We start from the raw sequence: 15,099 nt of genomic DNA on the forward strand, positions 1-15,099 counted from the left end.
AAGAGCAGAAAAGATTGATTAACTGAGACCCACAATGACTTAGACATGCTTTGAAAAAGACTCAAGCTATCATGCAGGGTATATTATCATGCATACAGGAATGCTTATTTTTAAAGAGGTCACATCATACATTTTTATCACTGAATTTTCTCCCTGAAGTCCAATCGTAATGTGTATTTCCTGCCTAAAAGTTTCGTTTTAAGTGACCATTTTCCACCCTCTCTACTTTTTTAAAACTTTTCTGGTAGTTTCTGAAAACCGAATAAACACATATGCAACACAAACACTATATTATATTTGGGGTTTTTGATTTTTTTTTTTTTAATTGGTCAGAAATCTATTGAAACAAGAAGTTTCAATAGATTGTCCCTGTTTTTGGACTGGGAAGGAAATGTTTTGAGTCAAACCAATTTTTTTTTATATATAAAAATCAAGGACAATTTGGTACCACATGATATGATCCCTTTAAAATAAAATACAGCTATATTTTTCCTATTGTGCAGCTCAATCCTCAAACTGTTTTGTGTTAGCTGGACTGGTAAAAACGTTGTATCTTACCTGGCCGAAAAATGCCACTCTGAAAAAGGTGCCAAGTAGCCTCTTCCCAGAATGAATCACTTCCATCACTTTAGTGTAAGCCCGATGTAACGTGTCATACAGGTGGGCCAGTTTCTACACAACAGCACAAAGCTATGTACATTCATACTGTCTACATTTGAGTATATACTACATTTCTGGTAAATGTTAAATTTGAATTTCCAATAATACATAAACAGTGTGTGTGCGCACCTCAAAGTCTCGGCGTTGTTCGTAAATTGGGATGATGAGTTTGTATATATCTGAAATAAGTTCGTAACGTTCAGCTTTCCATAAACCATCAGCACAAGCTTCAAGCAACTCCATCAGCACCTCCTGCAGATAGACATGCATATATAATTACATACTTTCACATAGCCATGTGCAATACTGTATCTCAACTAGGGATGCACGCTATATCGGCCACAATATCAGTATCGGCCGATATACGTCATTTTTAATGTTATAGTTATCGGCCCGATAAGAAAATTTGGTTGATATATTAAAACCGATAAATAATGGATAATTTCTTTCCGCTGAGACACTTCAGATGCGCACTGTTCGCCATGATGGTTTTGAACTGCTTGAAATATGATTGGAATCATTTCAAAAAAGGAAAATACAGTTATGTAAAACATGTACAGCGCAAGTCTGTCATATACTGTAGGCTACTTAAAATTATAATGAAAACATTCTAATTGTGTGTTTGGGACATGGCTTTTAATGGTGAGATTTTGGATTTCAAAATATATTTTAAAAAATCGGATGTAGATTTATCGGCCAATATATCGGTTATCGGCTATCGGCTTTCAAATCTAAAGAATTATCGGTTATCGGCCAAAAATTTAATATCGGTACATCCCTAATCTCTACATCAATGCACCTACATGATGCCTCCAAATGCAACACTCTCAGAAAAAAAGATACAAAAGCTGTCCTTTGGGGTGGTACACTAATATGTAGTACTTATATGTACCTAACTAAAAATATGCACCTTTTAGGGGTAAATAAGGTCCAAAGGTGAACCTTTTGAAAAGGTACTGCCCCACTGAATTCTTTTGAACCTTTTTTTCTTATTTTCACACAACAAATTGTGACAAAACTGCTGTTCTAAGAACTAATCTGTCATTTAATTTAATCCAACTGTCTTTCTAAAGGGCACAATGTTAATGGGTTTGAAAATACAACCTTTTGGCTATCAATCCAGATCTTTAACCACTAGGTCACACTATGGGAACTGAACTGATTTCCCGTGGGCTTTAGTTTAACCAGCCTGATTCAGTGTTAACAACAGGTGAGGGCCTTTCTCTAGTGATATGGTTCATCTCAGCGTGTTTATTGGGCGTTTGCTGGTTATACACCACATGCACATTGAAGCAATCGAAGGACATTTACTCCACTCCAACAAGTCCAAAAGCATTTGATGAACTCCGATCACAAAGACGATCTTTTATCACAAGTGTATGCACCGAACAAAATGTAAATGTTACTCAAAGAGTTAAATGCGCAAACTGACTATTCACAGGGATGAGGGACTCTCAGGGCTAATTAAGGCTCATTATCTGGACTTCCTTTACTAACACACCCTCTGGACAGGGACAATTGATACTGATTAGATAAGAAACGAGAACATTTGACTGACGTTGTTTTAAAGGAGAGTTTTGAATTCATTCCAGTGCTTCTTCATCAAGGAAGAGGGCCGTGATTCATGAACTACATAAATGTGATCAGTAGCAAGCTGGTTTGAACCTCATTGAAATGAACGTCCTGCATGCCCACATCCTCCATCATGGCTGCCTCCTCATCGATGTTGGGTGTGATCACACGAAATGCCAAGCAGCCCTGACGAAACATTCCTGCCAAGGAGAAGATATAGCAAGCGGAATAGGTTAAAGCAGGTTTAATAAACTGCAAAACTTTCACAAAAGGTCAGGCATTTGGACACACACACACACACACACACACACACTAGGTGTTAAGAGAAAGATCACACCTCAAGAATACCCTCTGTAAATAATGTTCACATTTCATAATATGTGAGTGTGTGTGTTTGTGTGCATACATGTGCACTATTTCTTGACCCTGCATTATTAGTGCTGTTATCACACAGAGATTACCTCCTGTAAAAGAAATTCACAAAGAACTCCAGATTGCAAAATATAGCTGAACCTTGAACAAGACGCCTTTATAAATATATATGTGTGTGTGTGTGTGTGTGTGCGTCCATTCAAGGAAGAGAAAATGTTTAATCACCTTTTACCTGAATACTAGAAAAATAAGCTCAATTATCACAGCCTTCAAAACATAATGACAAGCCAGCCAAAACATAGAGCTCAAGTTCTTTAATGAAAAGAAATTCTTACAAATTAATTATTGCTAATAAAATAGTTCCAAAACTTTTTATGATTCATTCTTTTGACCAAACCTATTAATATATCATATACTGTATTTCATACTGTTACGTTCCCTGGTTTTGTATTGCTTTTTTTTTTTTTTTTTGGACTTGTATTTTGAAGTGCATTATCTGTTCCCATTGTTCACTTCCTATGTTTAGTTCCTGTTTTACTTTGTTCCCACTTGTTACCATAGTGATTGATTAACCACACCTGCTCCTTGTTTGCCTCTTGTTACCCTGTGTATTTATACCCCAGTGTGTCCTTAGTGGATGTATCATATGCATTGTTATCAGTATTGTTTTGCCTGCCTTGCCCCGTGTTCTGATATACTCTGGATATACTTTTTCCTGTCTCCCTTTGATTTGATTTATTTTGTTACTTTATTAATAAATGTTCTATGTTGCAATTGAATCCTCTTCTCCGTCTTTCTGAAACACCTCACATTACAGGGTACACTAAACATATGAAGTGAACACTGGGAACAATGAGGACAGAAAATACACTTCAAAATAAAAGTCCAAATAACAAAAGCAAGAAACACAAAACCAAGGAACATGTAACACATACATTTAGCTACTCTTTACAAGCCATAATTGTTTAAAATGTGACATTTGTTTTGATTTTACTAACAAAGTATTTGACAAATAGATAACAGTGTGTTTAAATGCCCTCATAAGGCAAAAATGCATCTAAATTCCATTCCAAATATCGCATCTTGATTGATTTTTTATTTATTTCTGACTCTAGTACAGTACATGCAAACTATGTTTACTGTGCCCCCTAGTGAACCCCTCACCTTTCCTCTTCAGGTACTCAGCCACCAGTGCTGCCACATGCACGTAACACATTGCTGCCTAAAGAAAAATAAGCCCTTGATGATGTCATTGGAGTAACAGATTATCCACCAACCATTGATTTACTGCACCACCAAACAAACTGATGCTAAATGAAATGTTAAACTAAATACAGCGCATAAACAGCTAAATTAAGGATCTTAAAATATAAGTAATTTATGGATTTAAAGAGCCTTTAATTTATTAATTAGCATTATTTGGCTGGCTTACCTCAGACAGATCTCCGTTCTTGACATGGATTTTGGCCATACTATCCAGCCAGGTTTTACGCAGCTCCGGGGTGCTGGTGTAGGATTTGGCCAGGCTGTATTGCAGGTCCACCAGCATCTCTGGGTCTTTTTCATGTTCCTTCATCTGCTCAGTGGCCATGAGTACCGTCCGGATCCGCTTGGTCAGGTCCTTCACATCCGAGGGAAAAGCAGTGTGCTGGGGCAACAGGAAGAGAGAGTGCAGGATGAGCAAACAGTCACATCTGATGTGACTTATACATGTGATTTGAATATGAAAAGCTGATGATCTACTAGTTTATGGTGTTCAGTGTTATTCTAACATCCATATTTATTGTTAACATTGATTTTCTTAGCAGATGCTACTTACTTAAATAGCAATCTATAATAATATGTATGCTGTAAAGTATATATATTTTGAAATCTGATCTTTCAGACTATTTTTAAATAGATTATTATTTTGCAAATGAAACAAAATAAGGAAATAACCTGAAGGTTTTACCTTTACAGTTTTATCACTGTTGGCACAATTATTAATAATGGACAGTGACTGCTGGAACCGTGTCCCACCAATCCCGATGACATCAGCGATCAGCTGACTGACTGCAATCACCACCTGAGAATTTATTTTAGAAATACATTGGAAGGTATTTTAGACAGATTATGTCCGAATATTGAAAAGAAAAAAAAGGTCAGGATGAACTTGCAAAGGAGCTCTCTAGATCAGTGATTCTCAACCAAGGGGCCCGGGACAAACTAAGGGGCCTCATCAAACTTCCAAGTGAGCTAAAAGATTACTTAAAATTATTATATATAAGACAAAACAAGTTTTAAAGCAAGATGTAAGATTATATGTTTATTGTAATTTGTTTCCCCAACAACTGCCGGTTATATTTAAGAACCAGGATTCTCATAGTCTTGGAAAACCTGGATATTTGATGGAATTTTAAAAGTGTGAATTCTTGACCTGGAAAAAGTCACAGAAATGTATAAAATCTTAAAGCCAAGAAAATGTATAATTTATAATGAATTTAAATGTATTATTGAACCCTGAAGAACATTGAATTACTGAAAGTTCTGGAATTATTTAATGTAATTATTTTAATTATTCATAGTTATATGTATTGCCTCTCTTGTATGTTCTGTACATAAAAGTCTGAATACCGTCAAAGGGATAGTTCAACCAAAAATGAAAATTGTCATCACTTGCTCACTCTTATGTTGTTTCAAACCTCTATGAGTTTCTTTTTTCTGCTGAACACAAAAGAAGATATTTAAAAAAATGTTGGTAACCAGACAGTTTACAACACCCATTGAATTTTTTTTTTCCTACTATGGAAGTCAATGGATGTCGTCAACTGTCTTGATACCAACGTTCTTTAAAATATCTTCTTTTGTGTTCAACAGAAAAAAGAAACTTATACAGGTTTGGAACAACTTGAGGGTGAGTACACAATGGGTGAACTATCCCTTTAATATCTTTGAGGACCTTCAAATATTTTCTTTGACACTGGGGGTCCTCAGAGTCAAGAAGGTTGGGAACCGCTGCTCTAGATTGACACCTCACCCATTACCCTCTTTCCCCTCTCTTGCCTGCAGGTGTGTGCGGACAAAGGACCTCCTGTCATTGTACTCAAAGTTGCTCTTCATGAGGAAATAGAGCAGGTGGGCGGCATCACTGCGTATGGAGCTCAGTTTGGAATTACAGCACTTCAGAATCTCATAACAAAAACAGGCACACATATCCGCCCGGCCGTCAAAAAACGTACAGGGAAACTGAGAAAGAGAGAAAAAGACACATGTAGTGTAGGATGAGGCTTATTAAAAAAAATAATGAACAACACGATGCGTACACTCATGTTGGACATTTAATTCCATAATTATGTGGACACAATACAAAAATCAGTGGCAGGAAGTGTAAATTGACTGAAATGCTATACAAAAGGCTGGTGAGAGTATATCAGAAAATATTCTATTTTACTGACTTTACCCAGCAAGCAAAAATATGTTCTCAGAACGTTTTGCAAACATTGCCATTAAGTTATGAAAATTATCATTTCTGAATGTTCAAAACAGCAATTTTTTAAATGTTTTAAAAATGTTTTTTATTGGTTATGCAAATGTTAAGGGAACATTCCATTTTTCAAACATTATAGGAATGTTACTTTTGAATGTTCTCTGCCTTATGTTACTGAAACGAATGTCGACCCAGGATTACTATGTGACTGAAGTTCTGAGAACGTTCCCTGTTAGCTATTACTATTTTGCTTGTTTGATCCCTGAATAAACCATTCCTAACTGAAAACTGTCAGATTCCGGTGCACTGTTGGTGGTCTCCGGAAGTTTACGTATTTAAAACGGTGTCTTTTGGGGATTTTTCTTCTCTCATATCCCATGAATCAACAGTAAGGGTACCTTGTAAATGAAGGTACGTAGGGAGGTGAAGACTTGCTTCAGTGCCGTCTCTGACTGGGGGATCTGAAGGAAACAGAGGTGGACCTGGAAAACCTTCTTCATCAGCGGGTTATGACCCAAATCAGCACACAGCTGCGTCTGTGGATACATGGTTTAATATGAAAGTGCTTCAGGGAAGAACTAAACTTTGTTCACTTGTACTAATAAACACACATTTCCACTTGTTGTCAGCACCTTAAAGCCCATGATGAAGACACTGAGTGTGTCCAGCACAGTCAAGCACACCTCCGTTGAGACGTTAGCCTCCAGGAGACACGCGTCAGCATCACCATGGCAAGATGCTGGAGGAGAAAGAGGAAAAGAAAGATAACTTTAAGTGAACCTGGCAAAAACGTTAACCCAAGTTCTGAGACTGTTCCCTATTAGCTGGGTAATCCTGGAAGACAGTGTTGTTGGGAGTACTTGGGAACCACTGGACTGCAAAACTTAATTTATTCTGCATTGAAGGTGTGCCAAAATTGCGCAAAGGATGACGTGTGTAAAATATCCATAGTGCTGTTTTGGTTCCCTTGAAACCCAAGAAGCTCTTACCGGTTATTCTACAAAGATCCCAAGAACAAATTCTCAGACTGAAACATACACATACAAAGTGTAATTTTCATGATTGTCAATGCATATCAAGTTCTTCTAAATGTTCATTTTAGATAGGCTGTGAAGGATGAGTGATCAAGAAATGAATGTGTGTTAATGTGTCTTACTGTGGTTGAAAGTGTGTGCGTTCTCCAGGTTGCCCAGCTGGTGTAAGCGTGTGTGCATGACGCCCCCTCTGTTACGAGACACAGGAAGAGTCAACGACTTCCTGTCCGGAGCTATAAACCCCACCCCCTCCTGGCTTCTGAGGAAAAACAAAGCCTTTATGAGAGGTCTAGTTTAGTTTAGTTTAGTTTATTAAGATCCCCATTAGCTACTGCAAAAGCAGAAGCTATTCTTCCTGGGGTCTATAGACTTCAACAACAAAAAAAATATTCGTATAACATAAAACCGTACATTATATAGACAAAAATGGAGTGTACACATTCTTACATAACCATACAACAACGTACTAAAAGAAAAAACAATAAAACAACAAAAACGACAAAAACGACAGCTCTACAATATGCATTATCACAATTCAAATGTAAATAAATAAAGTCTTAATCTTTTACGAAAATTCATAGCATTCATTCCCAAAATCAAAAACTGCGGAAGAGAATTCCATGCCACCATTGCTCTATACAGCACCGTCCTTTGTATAAGGTTAGTTCGACACGAAGGTAACAAAAAGCGACTCTCTGTTGACTGACGAGTGGAATATTGATGCACAGCACTAAAAAAAGACAGTCTGCTGTATAATACTTCTGGCATTTTTGTAACAATAATTTTTCTAACAAAATTAACAATACAATAATTAATCCTACTTTTTACACTTAACCAAACTAACCTAGTATTCAAGTCTCTAACACTAGTCCTAAAAGGGCAATTTAAAACTACCCGAGCTGCTTTATTTTGAGCAACTTGCAATTTTCTTAAGTTCATTTCAGTTGTACTTGACCAAATAATTGAACAATAATCCAAATGTGATAGAACTAAGGATTCTACTAATATTTTCATCACTCGATTTGGAATAAATTTTCTACAATGCTTAACAACTGCCAGATTCCTGCCCATTTTCAATAATATTTGATTTATATGACTATTCCAATTTAACAAATTATCAACAATCACACCGAGTAGCTTCGCCTCCGTAACCTGTTCTATCACAATACCCCCCACAGTCAGACTCAACACAAGCGGATCTTTTAACAAATACTTGGATCCCAGCACCATACATTTACTTTTCTCTGCATTAATCACCATATTATTGTCCCTAATCCAATTTTCAATTAGTTTCAGTTCAACTTGTAAAACTTTGTTAAGTTCAACAAGGGTTTGCGCGGACGTGTAAATTGTAGAATCATCTGCATATAGGGCCATGGTGGAATTCTCTAAAACAAAAGGCAGATCATTCGTAAAGATAGAAAACAAAAGCGGCCCAAGGCAACTCCCTTGTGGCACACCACAATCGAGAGTCTGTATATCAGAATTACTCCCATTAAATGTTACAATAAACTCCCTATTGGCAAGATAACTTTTAATCCATTCAATAGCAGATGTTTCAAAACCATAACAGATTAACTTTTCCAACAAAATTTCATGATCAAGTACATCAAAAGCAGCACTCAGATCTAACAATACTGTTCCAACAATTTTTTTATTTTCAATATCTTTTATCCAATCCTCAGTTATCTGAGCCTCAGTTATCTGAGGTCTAGTAAGCTGTCTGTCATATATATATATATATATACAGTATAAAAATACAAGTATGTAGGGGTCATATCATAGATTTTATTTTATTTTTACCCTGAGGTCCACATAGAGTAGAATGTTGGTGAAGGGTTTTTAGACCATGTTCCTCTTTGCATTATACAGGCTGTACAGTACCATTCAAAAGTTCGGGGATGTTACTTTTTTTTTTTTTCTTTAAGTTTAAAGTCTCTAATGCTCACCAAGGCTATTTAAAAAAAAATGCAGTAAAACAGTCATATTGTGAAATATGATAACAATTTAAAATAATATTTGTATTTTAAAATGTAATTTATTCCTTTGATGGCAAAGCTGAATTTTCAGCATCATTACTCCAGTCTTCATTGTCACATGATCCTTCAGAAATCGTCTCGGTTACGTATGGTAACACACGTTCCCTGAAAGAGGGAATGGAGACGTTTGTCGGAGGGATCTGACAGAAATGGGATCTTCGCAGAGAGATCAATCTACTTCAAAAGAAACTAAACGAGCCAATGCACATTGGCATGCGATAATTGCGCCAGCTGCTTCTATCACACAGGTACATAAGGGTCTATAATGAGCAGCAGGTGCAACGCATCTTTGCATTTCGCTGAGGAGCCGAGACAGGGACCCGGCCGTCTGCAGCGATTGGTACAACAACATGGCGACGGGACGAACGTCTCCATTCCCTCTTTCAGGAAACATGGTTTACCATATGTAACCAAGACGTTCCCTTTCATGTCGGTCACTCTAACGTTCGTCGGAGGGATCCGACAGAAATGGGATCCCTACCAACATGCCATGTTGTTGGCCCTTCCAGTGCCCTGCATAAGCCTCACTTCTCTCTCTTTATTAGGGCAGGGTTCCTGCACACTTTTGAAAGTCAAATTTAAGGCTTTTTAAGACCTTTTAAGACCTGAAGAAATCAAAATTAATACCGTACATTAGGGCTGTGCAGTATTGACAAAAATATATATTGATATTTTCAACGTTTTGTTGATAATAATTAGATGATATTTTACTGATTGTGTTTTTGTGCTGGTGCCATGGCTGGTTTAGGTCTGTTGTTCACAGCTGACTCACGAATATATTCATATTTTTCATATTCTATGCAGTGGTCAGTTCACAGCAGTGACAGAAATTAATATATTAATTAAGGGGCAATATTTGCCACCTTAAATTGATTTTTTCAGGGGCATTTTCACCTATATATGGACATTTTTTCTAAACTTATTTAGAGTTATGCATCACCTTTAATGTCAAATACTATCATTCAAATTAAATTATACAGTAATTATACAATAATACTTAATTATATAATAATCATACAGTACCACTGTTACCAATCAAATTAGATCATTCAATCAAAATCCATCTTTGCAGTGCAGAGGTGACAGAAGCGGCATCAGAAGTGGCATTAATATATTTACACTCCATTTACAACTGCATAAATAAAGCTATGAGATATATATTTTTAAATCAATATTCAATATTTAAACATGAAATGATTTCTAATTTTAACATTTTATTTAAAGGGTACTTTAAATATGAAACCGCAGCGGCAAATCACTGTTGTGAGTAAGTGAGTTGAGGGAGTCATTCATTCAACCGATTCGTTCAAACGGCTGATTCATTCGGGAAAGAAGCGAGTGATTCGTTCAAAACGCGGATTTCAATCAAGAAATCATCGCTGTCGGTTGCATTGAGACTCTGCTACGGTTTCATTTTAAAATGATAGTCGGCGAAATAAAGGGAAAACAAACAATATTGACAATATTGTGTCTAAAAAGTAACTCAATGTTAACTTATTGTTAATTTTACTGTTGTACAACATAAATATCACACTTGGAATCGTGCACGGGAAAACGGCACTCTTTCTGATGTGATATTCTAATATAAAAACATAATATGATATAAATATAAGACAAAAACTAATTTGGGGACATAACAGTTACACTGCACACATCACGCAGTGAAAGCACGAGACAAATGCGATGTCAGCTCGAAGTGCCTCGTACATTGTTAAAACAATGATTACAATATCATAATAGACAATACACATCGCACACCATACGCACATAAAGAATGAACTTACAACTGAACTGACATTTACGACCTTTCTTCTCCTTCTCTCCTCTCGCGTGCAGGAGACAGTTATGCTGCCGCGACTCGCGAGTGACGCGAAATGTCACGTGAACTAGCAAATCCACAAAGATAGAATAATAAATAAATACAAATACGTACGCTAATTAGATAGTTTTAATTTGGAAAGCTTTTAGAAATGTCTAAGTCAAAGTGTCATCTAAAATTTAAGACCTTTCATAAGTAAAAATAAGACTTTATAAGACTTTTTATGGCCTTAAATTTTAAAAATCTAATTTAAGACTTTTTAAGACTTTTTAAGGATCCGCGGGAACCCTGTAGGGGCAGAAGCTTATGCGGGAAGTCCTGGCCACTGATGTTCCACAAGACCCACTCAGTGAGAACATTGGATAACACTGGGACACTGCCCTTCCTAGGGAGGTAACATATGGAGAATACACATATGGACTAGCCAAGCAGGGTAGTGCAACATATGGAAGTCTCTGGGGTGGTTCCAGCCTAATCCTAGGAGGGAAGCACACCGGCAGAGACAGACACTGGCTAGCCCACAGGGTAGCCATACCTTGGGCGACAGTGGCTCAGTGGTTCATGTAGATTGTCTACAAACCAGAAGGTTGGTGGTTCAATCCCCGGTTCCACCTAACCCCAGCTGCTCCCGACGAGCTGGATGGCGCCTTGCATGGCTGACACCGCTGTCGGTGAGTGAATGGATGAATGTGAGGCAATATGTAAAGCGCTTTGGTGGCCATTGGGTCTGTGAAAGCGCTATATAAATGCAGTCCATTTACCAAATGCAGTCCATTGGAATTTACACATATGGGGTCGCCGCAGGGACCGCTACATATGGATACCCAGCCAAGCACAGGTTCCTCAATGCATACGAGCGTTAGGCCTGGCGTCAGATGCTCCTTATATGACTGTCGTTACGCCAGTCTTCATTGTAACATGATTCTTCGGAAATGGGAAATCACTATGGTTAACAACACACTGGAGCAAATAGACGCACGTATCTGGCCGACCAGGCGAGAATGGCGTAGCAAGCCGACATGTGGGTTCCCCACACTACTGGCCACTTGGGGCGAGTATACGGGAGGATACCGGCTCTACACGAAGGCTATAGAATCTAGCGAACGTGTTGGGTGTCGCCCAGCCCGCAGCTCTACATATATCTGTCAACGAGGCACCTTGAGCCCACGACCAGGAGGAAGCAACACTTCTAGTTGAGTGCGCTCGCAACCCGAATGGGCAAGGCACGTCTTGGGATTGATACGCGTTGAACGCTCAAGCCCTTGCGAGAAAGGAAAGACGAACAACGTGCCCACGAACGCAGTTTCAGCACGCTTAAGCCCAGGCATGTGAGACCGTGATTGTGTCCGTCACATGAGGACAGGGAACGACCGCATCCAGAAACACACAAGTGGAATGTCACACTCGTGTAAGCTCTTTTAGGAACATTTGCTCTTTCTAGTGCTGAAGCGCACAGGGGGATGTCCGTGGCCAACAGCGGGAAATAGTGCAATCCGCTGAGGCACTCAACCGAACCGCCACGCTCAGAGCTGTGAAAACAGCTGTTTTTTTTTTTTGTTTTTTTTTCTGAGCTGATCCTGCTGTATCGCGCCGTGACACCAACATGAAGGAGAGGGCTTCTTCCAAAAAGAACACTCAAAAGGTTGTCTCTTCTTTAGAAGTAAGACTGCTGGAACAGAACATGAATCAGCTCGGCTCCTCAGCGAAATGTAAAGATGCGTTGCACCTGCTGCTCATTATATACCCGCACTGCGTGATAGAAGCAGCTGGCGCAATTATCACATGCCAATGTGCATTGGCTCATTTAGTTTCTCTCGAAGTAGATTGGTCTCTCTGCCGACATGAAAGGGAACAGTCTAATGGGCCGATTTGCTGCTCAAGAAACTTGCATTCTTGTTATTATCAATGTTGAAGACAGTTGTGATGCTTATTTTTGTAGAAACCATGACACTTTTTACAGGATTCTTTGATAAATAGAAAGTTCGAAAGAACATTTATTGGTAACACTTTACTTGAAGGGGTGTGCATAAGACTAACATGACACCTTTATTATCATGACATGACACATGTTATGAATATGAAGGAAGTTTTATGCATGTTTGTGACAACTGTCATTAAGTGTCATTCGCTCAATTATGACATTTTTAATGCAAATATGACATTGTTTGAGAAGTCTTTGTTATGACACCTTGACATAAACCAATACATCATAACCTGTCAGTGTCTTTGTCATGACAACTTGACATTACTAAGACAACACAACCTGTCATAAACATGACATAGCAGATTAATTATCAAACTTAAGAAACCACTTAGCTTTATTGGTTAACATTACATTAAACAGTCAGGTGGTTGGTTTTTACATTGGTACAAATTGAATTTGTCATTAAACAGTTATAATGGCTTCATGACAGCCACTGTAGTTGAGGCCACGAAAAATATTCATGACACAGTTATAATGGCCTTATGACAGCCAATGTCAAAACCAACCACATGACAGTTTAACTTGATTTAATGTCAAGTTGTCATGACAAAGACACTGGCAGGTTATGATGTTATGGTTTATGTCAAGGTGTCATAACAAAGACATCTTGAACAATGTCATATTTGCATTCAAAATGTCATTATTGAGCGAAAGACACTTAATGACAGTTGTCATAAACATGCATAAACCCTACTTCATATTCATGACATATGTCATGTCATGGTTATGAAGGTGTCATGTCAGTCTTATGTGCACCCCTTCAAGTAAAGTGTTACCCATTTATTTGAAAAGGAATTTTTGTACCATTATAATTGAATACTCCCCTGCAAAATAAAAGTATTTATTTATTTAAACAACAAATCTTACTGACCCCAAACTTTTGAACGGAAGTATACCTTAAACACTTTTATGAGAATCCTTCTTTGAAATGAGTAACAGCGGCTTATGATCAGCAGTTTTGCTGAGCTTCCATCAATAAAAGCCTCTTTGCAAAGCTTGCAATTACTTTATGACAAGTTCACAAAATAATCCATGCTAAAATGCGCCACACAAACTATCAAGGAGGGATTGAAATATGGAAGGTAGCAGTTTTTGCAGCTAGTTTCAATAGATGGTTTTGTTGACTAGGGAGGACATTTTGAAGTTATCAAGGAAAACTACATTTCTCATGATATGACCCATTTAAAACATCTACATTCACTATGGATATATACTTCTGTATATTACACACGTCACATTATCTTCTACAGTAACTAGCCAATATATGTATATGGCACAAAGTTACATCTGTATTGTTACTCATGATTGTAGATGGTTCATAAAATATGTTAATATAGTATATTAGATGCTGGCATCCATTAATCGTGTGACTGATTGCCCACTGGACAAAGAGCAGGACATGATGAAATAAGCACTAAGTACATAGGTGTGATGATATTATTGTAATTCTTGTGTTTAATGGACACATGCAGGTGATATACTGTATAACTAAACATGATACCTTCTGCTCTTAGACTACTAAGAAAGCATGAATGTGGGAATGCCTCAGCACACATACACACAGAGCAGTGAGTTAGTTGAATGAGTCAGCATGCTGTTAGTGAAGGCCACTCAAAAGCACACAGCTCTTACCCTGTTCAGGGGTGCCAGGATGCTACAGTATCACTGACTAACTGAACCCTCGCCAGCATTTCAGCCAATAAAACATATACACACATAAAGGAGTAGCGTCATTCAAGGTATGATTATAGATAGTGTAGGACTTGATGCTGTGTGTATGTATGTATGTGTGTGTGTGTGTGAGTACATGTTAGTTAAAGGCAAGAGAGAGAGACAAGTAGATATGAGATAGAGCTTGCATTTATACTGTATGTCTGGTTCTACAGAAGAAAAGTGGTAAAATCATTTGTAAAAAAAAAAAAAAAAAAAAAAAAGAACTAGGGCTGTCAATCAGTTAAAAAGTTTAATTAAATTCATTATTCATGATATCCAGATGATTTGTTTCAATAAATAAATGATTCACAATGAATCACATGTATCAATAATTGCTGACAAAGGTTTAGCAAATGAGGATACTTAAAATACAATAAAAATTGCCTGCCACTATGATGAATAGACATCAGAAAAAGTGGCTTTAGTAACACTGTGGCTTT

The 15,099-nt window shown here is 37.6% G+C and overlaps 1 protein-coding gene across 2 annotated transcripts in view; it reads right to left on the reverse strand.

Moving 5' to 3' along the window:
* The window catches only part of dock9b (dedicator of cytokinesis 9b), a 93,696-nt gene that overhangs the window by 8,028 nt on the left and 70,569 nt on the right, over positions 1-15,099 (reverse strand). The window contains exons 38-47 of one of the 2 annotated variants that reach the window (XM_056266816.1): positions 7,227-7,363; positions 6,703-6,809; positions 6,469-6,606; positions 5,647-5,829; positions 4,556-4,669; positions 4,037-4,252; positions 3,769-3,826; positions 2,326-2,432; positions 790-912; positions 559-672 (exon numbers count right to left, since the gene is read on the reverse strand). In XM_056266816.1, coding sequence (XP_056122791.1) covers positions 559-672; positions 790-912; positions 2,326-2,432; positions 3,769-3,826; positions 4,037-4,252; positions 4,556-4,669; positions 5,647-5,829; positions 6,469-6,606; positions 6,703-6,809; positions 7,227-7,363 — 1,297 coding nt within the window. Of the gene's footprint in view, positions 1-558; positions 673-789; positions 913-2,325; positions 2,433-3,768; positions 3,827-4,036; positions 4,253-4,555; positions 4,670-5,512; positions 5,830-6,468; positions 6,607-6,702; positions 6,810-7,226; positions 7,364-15,099 lie in introns of those variants that run through there. The other variant, XM_056266814.1, reaches the window with a different exon arrangement.

Source organism: Rhinichthys klamathensis, unplaced genomic scaffold (assembly GCF_029890125.1).
Source record: "Rhinichthys klamathensis goyatoka isolate OS25496 unplaced genomic scaffold, OSU_Roscu_1.1 h1tg000254l_1, whole genome shotgun sequence".
Classification (NCBI taxonomy): domain Eukaryota; kingdom Metazoa; phylum Chordata; class Actinopteri; order Cypriniformes; family Leuciscidae; genus Rhinichthys; species Rhinichthys klamathensis.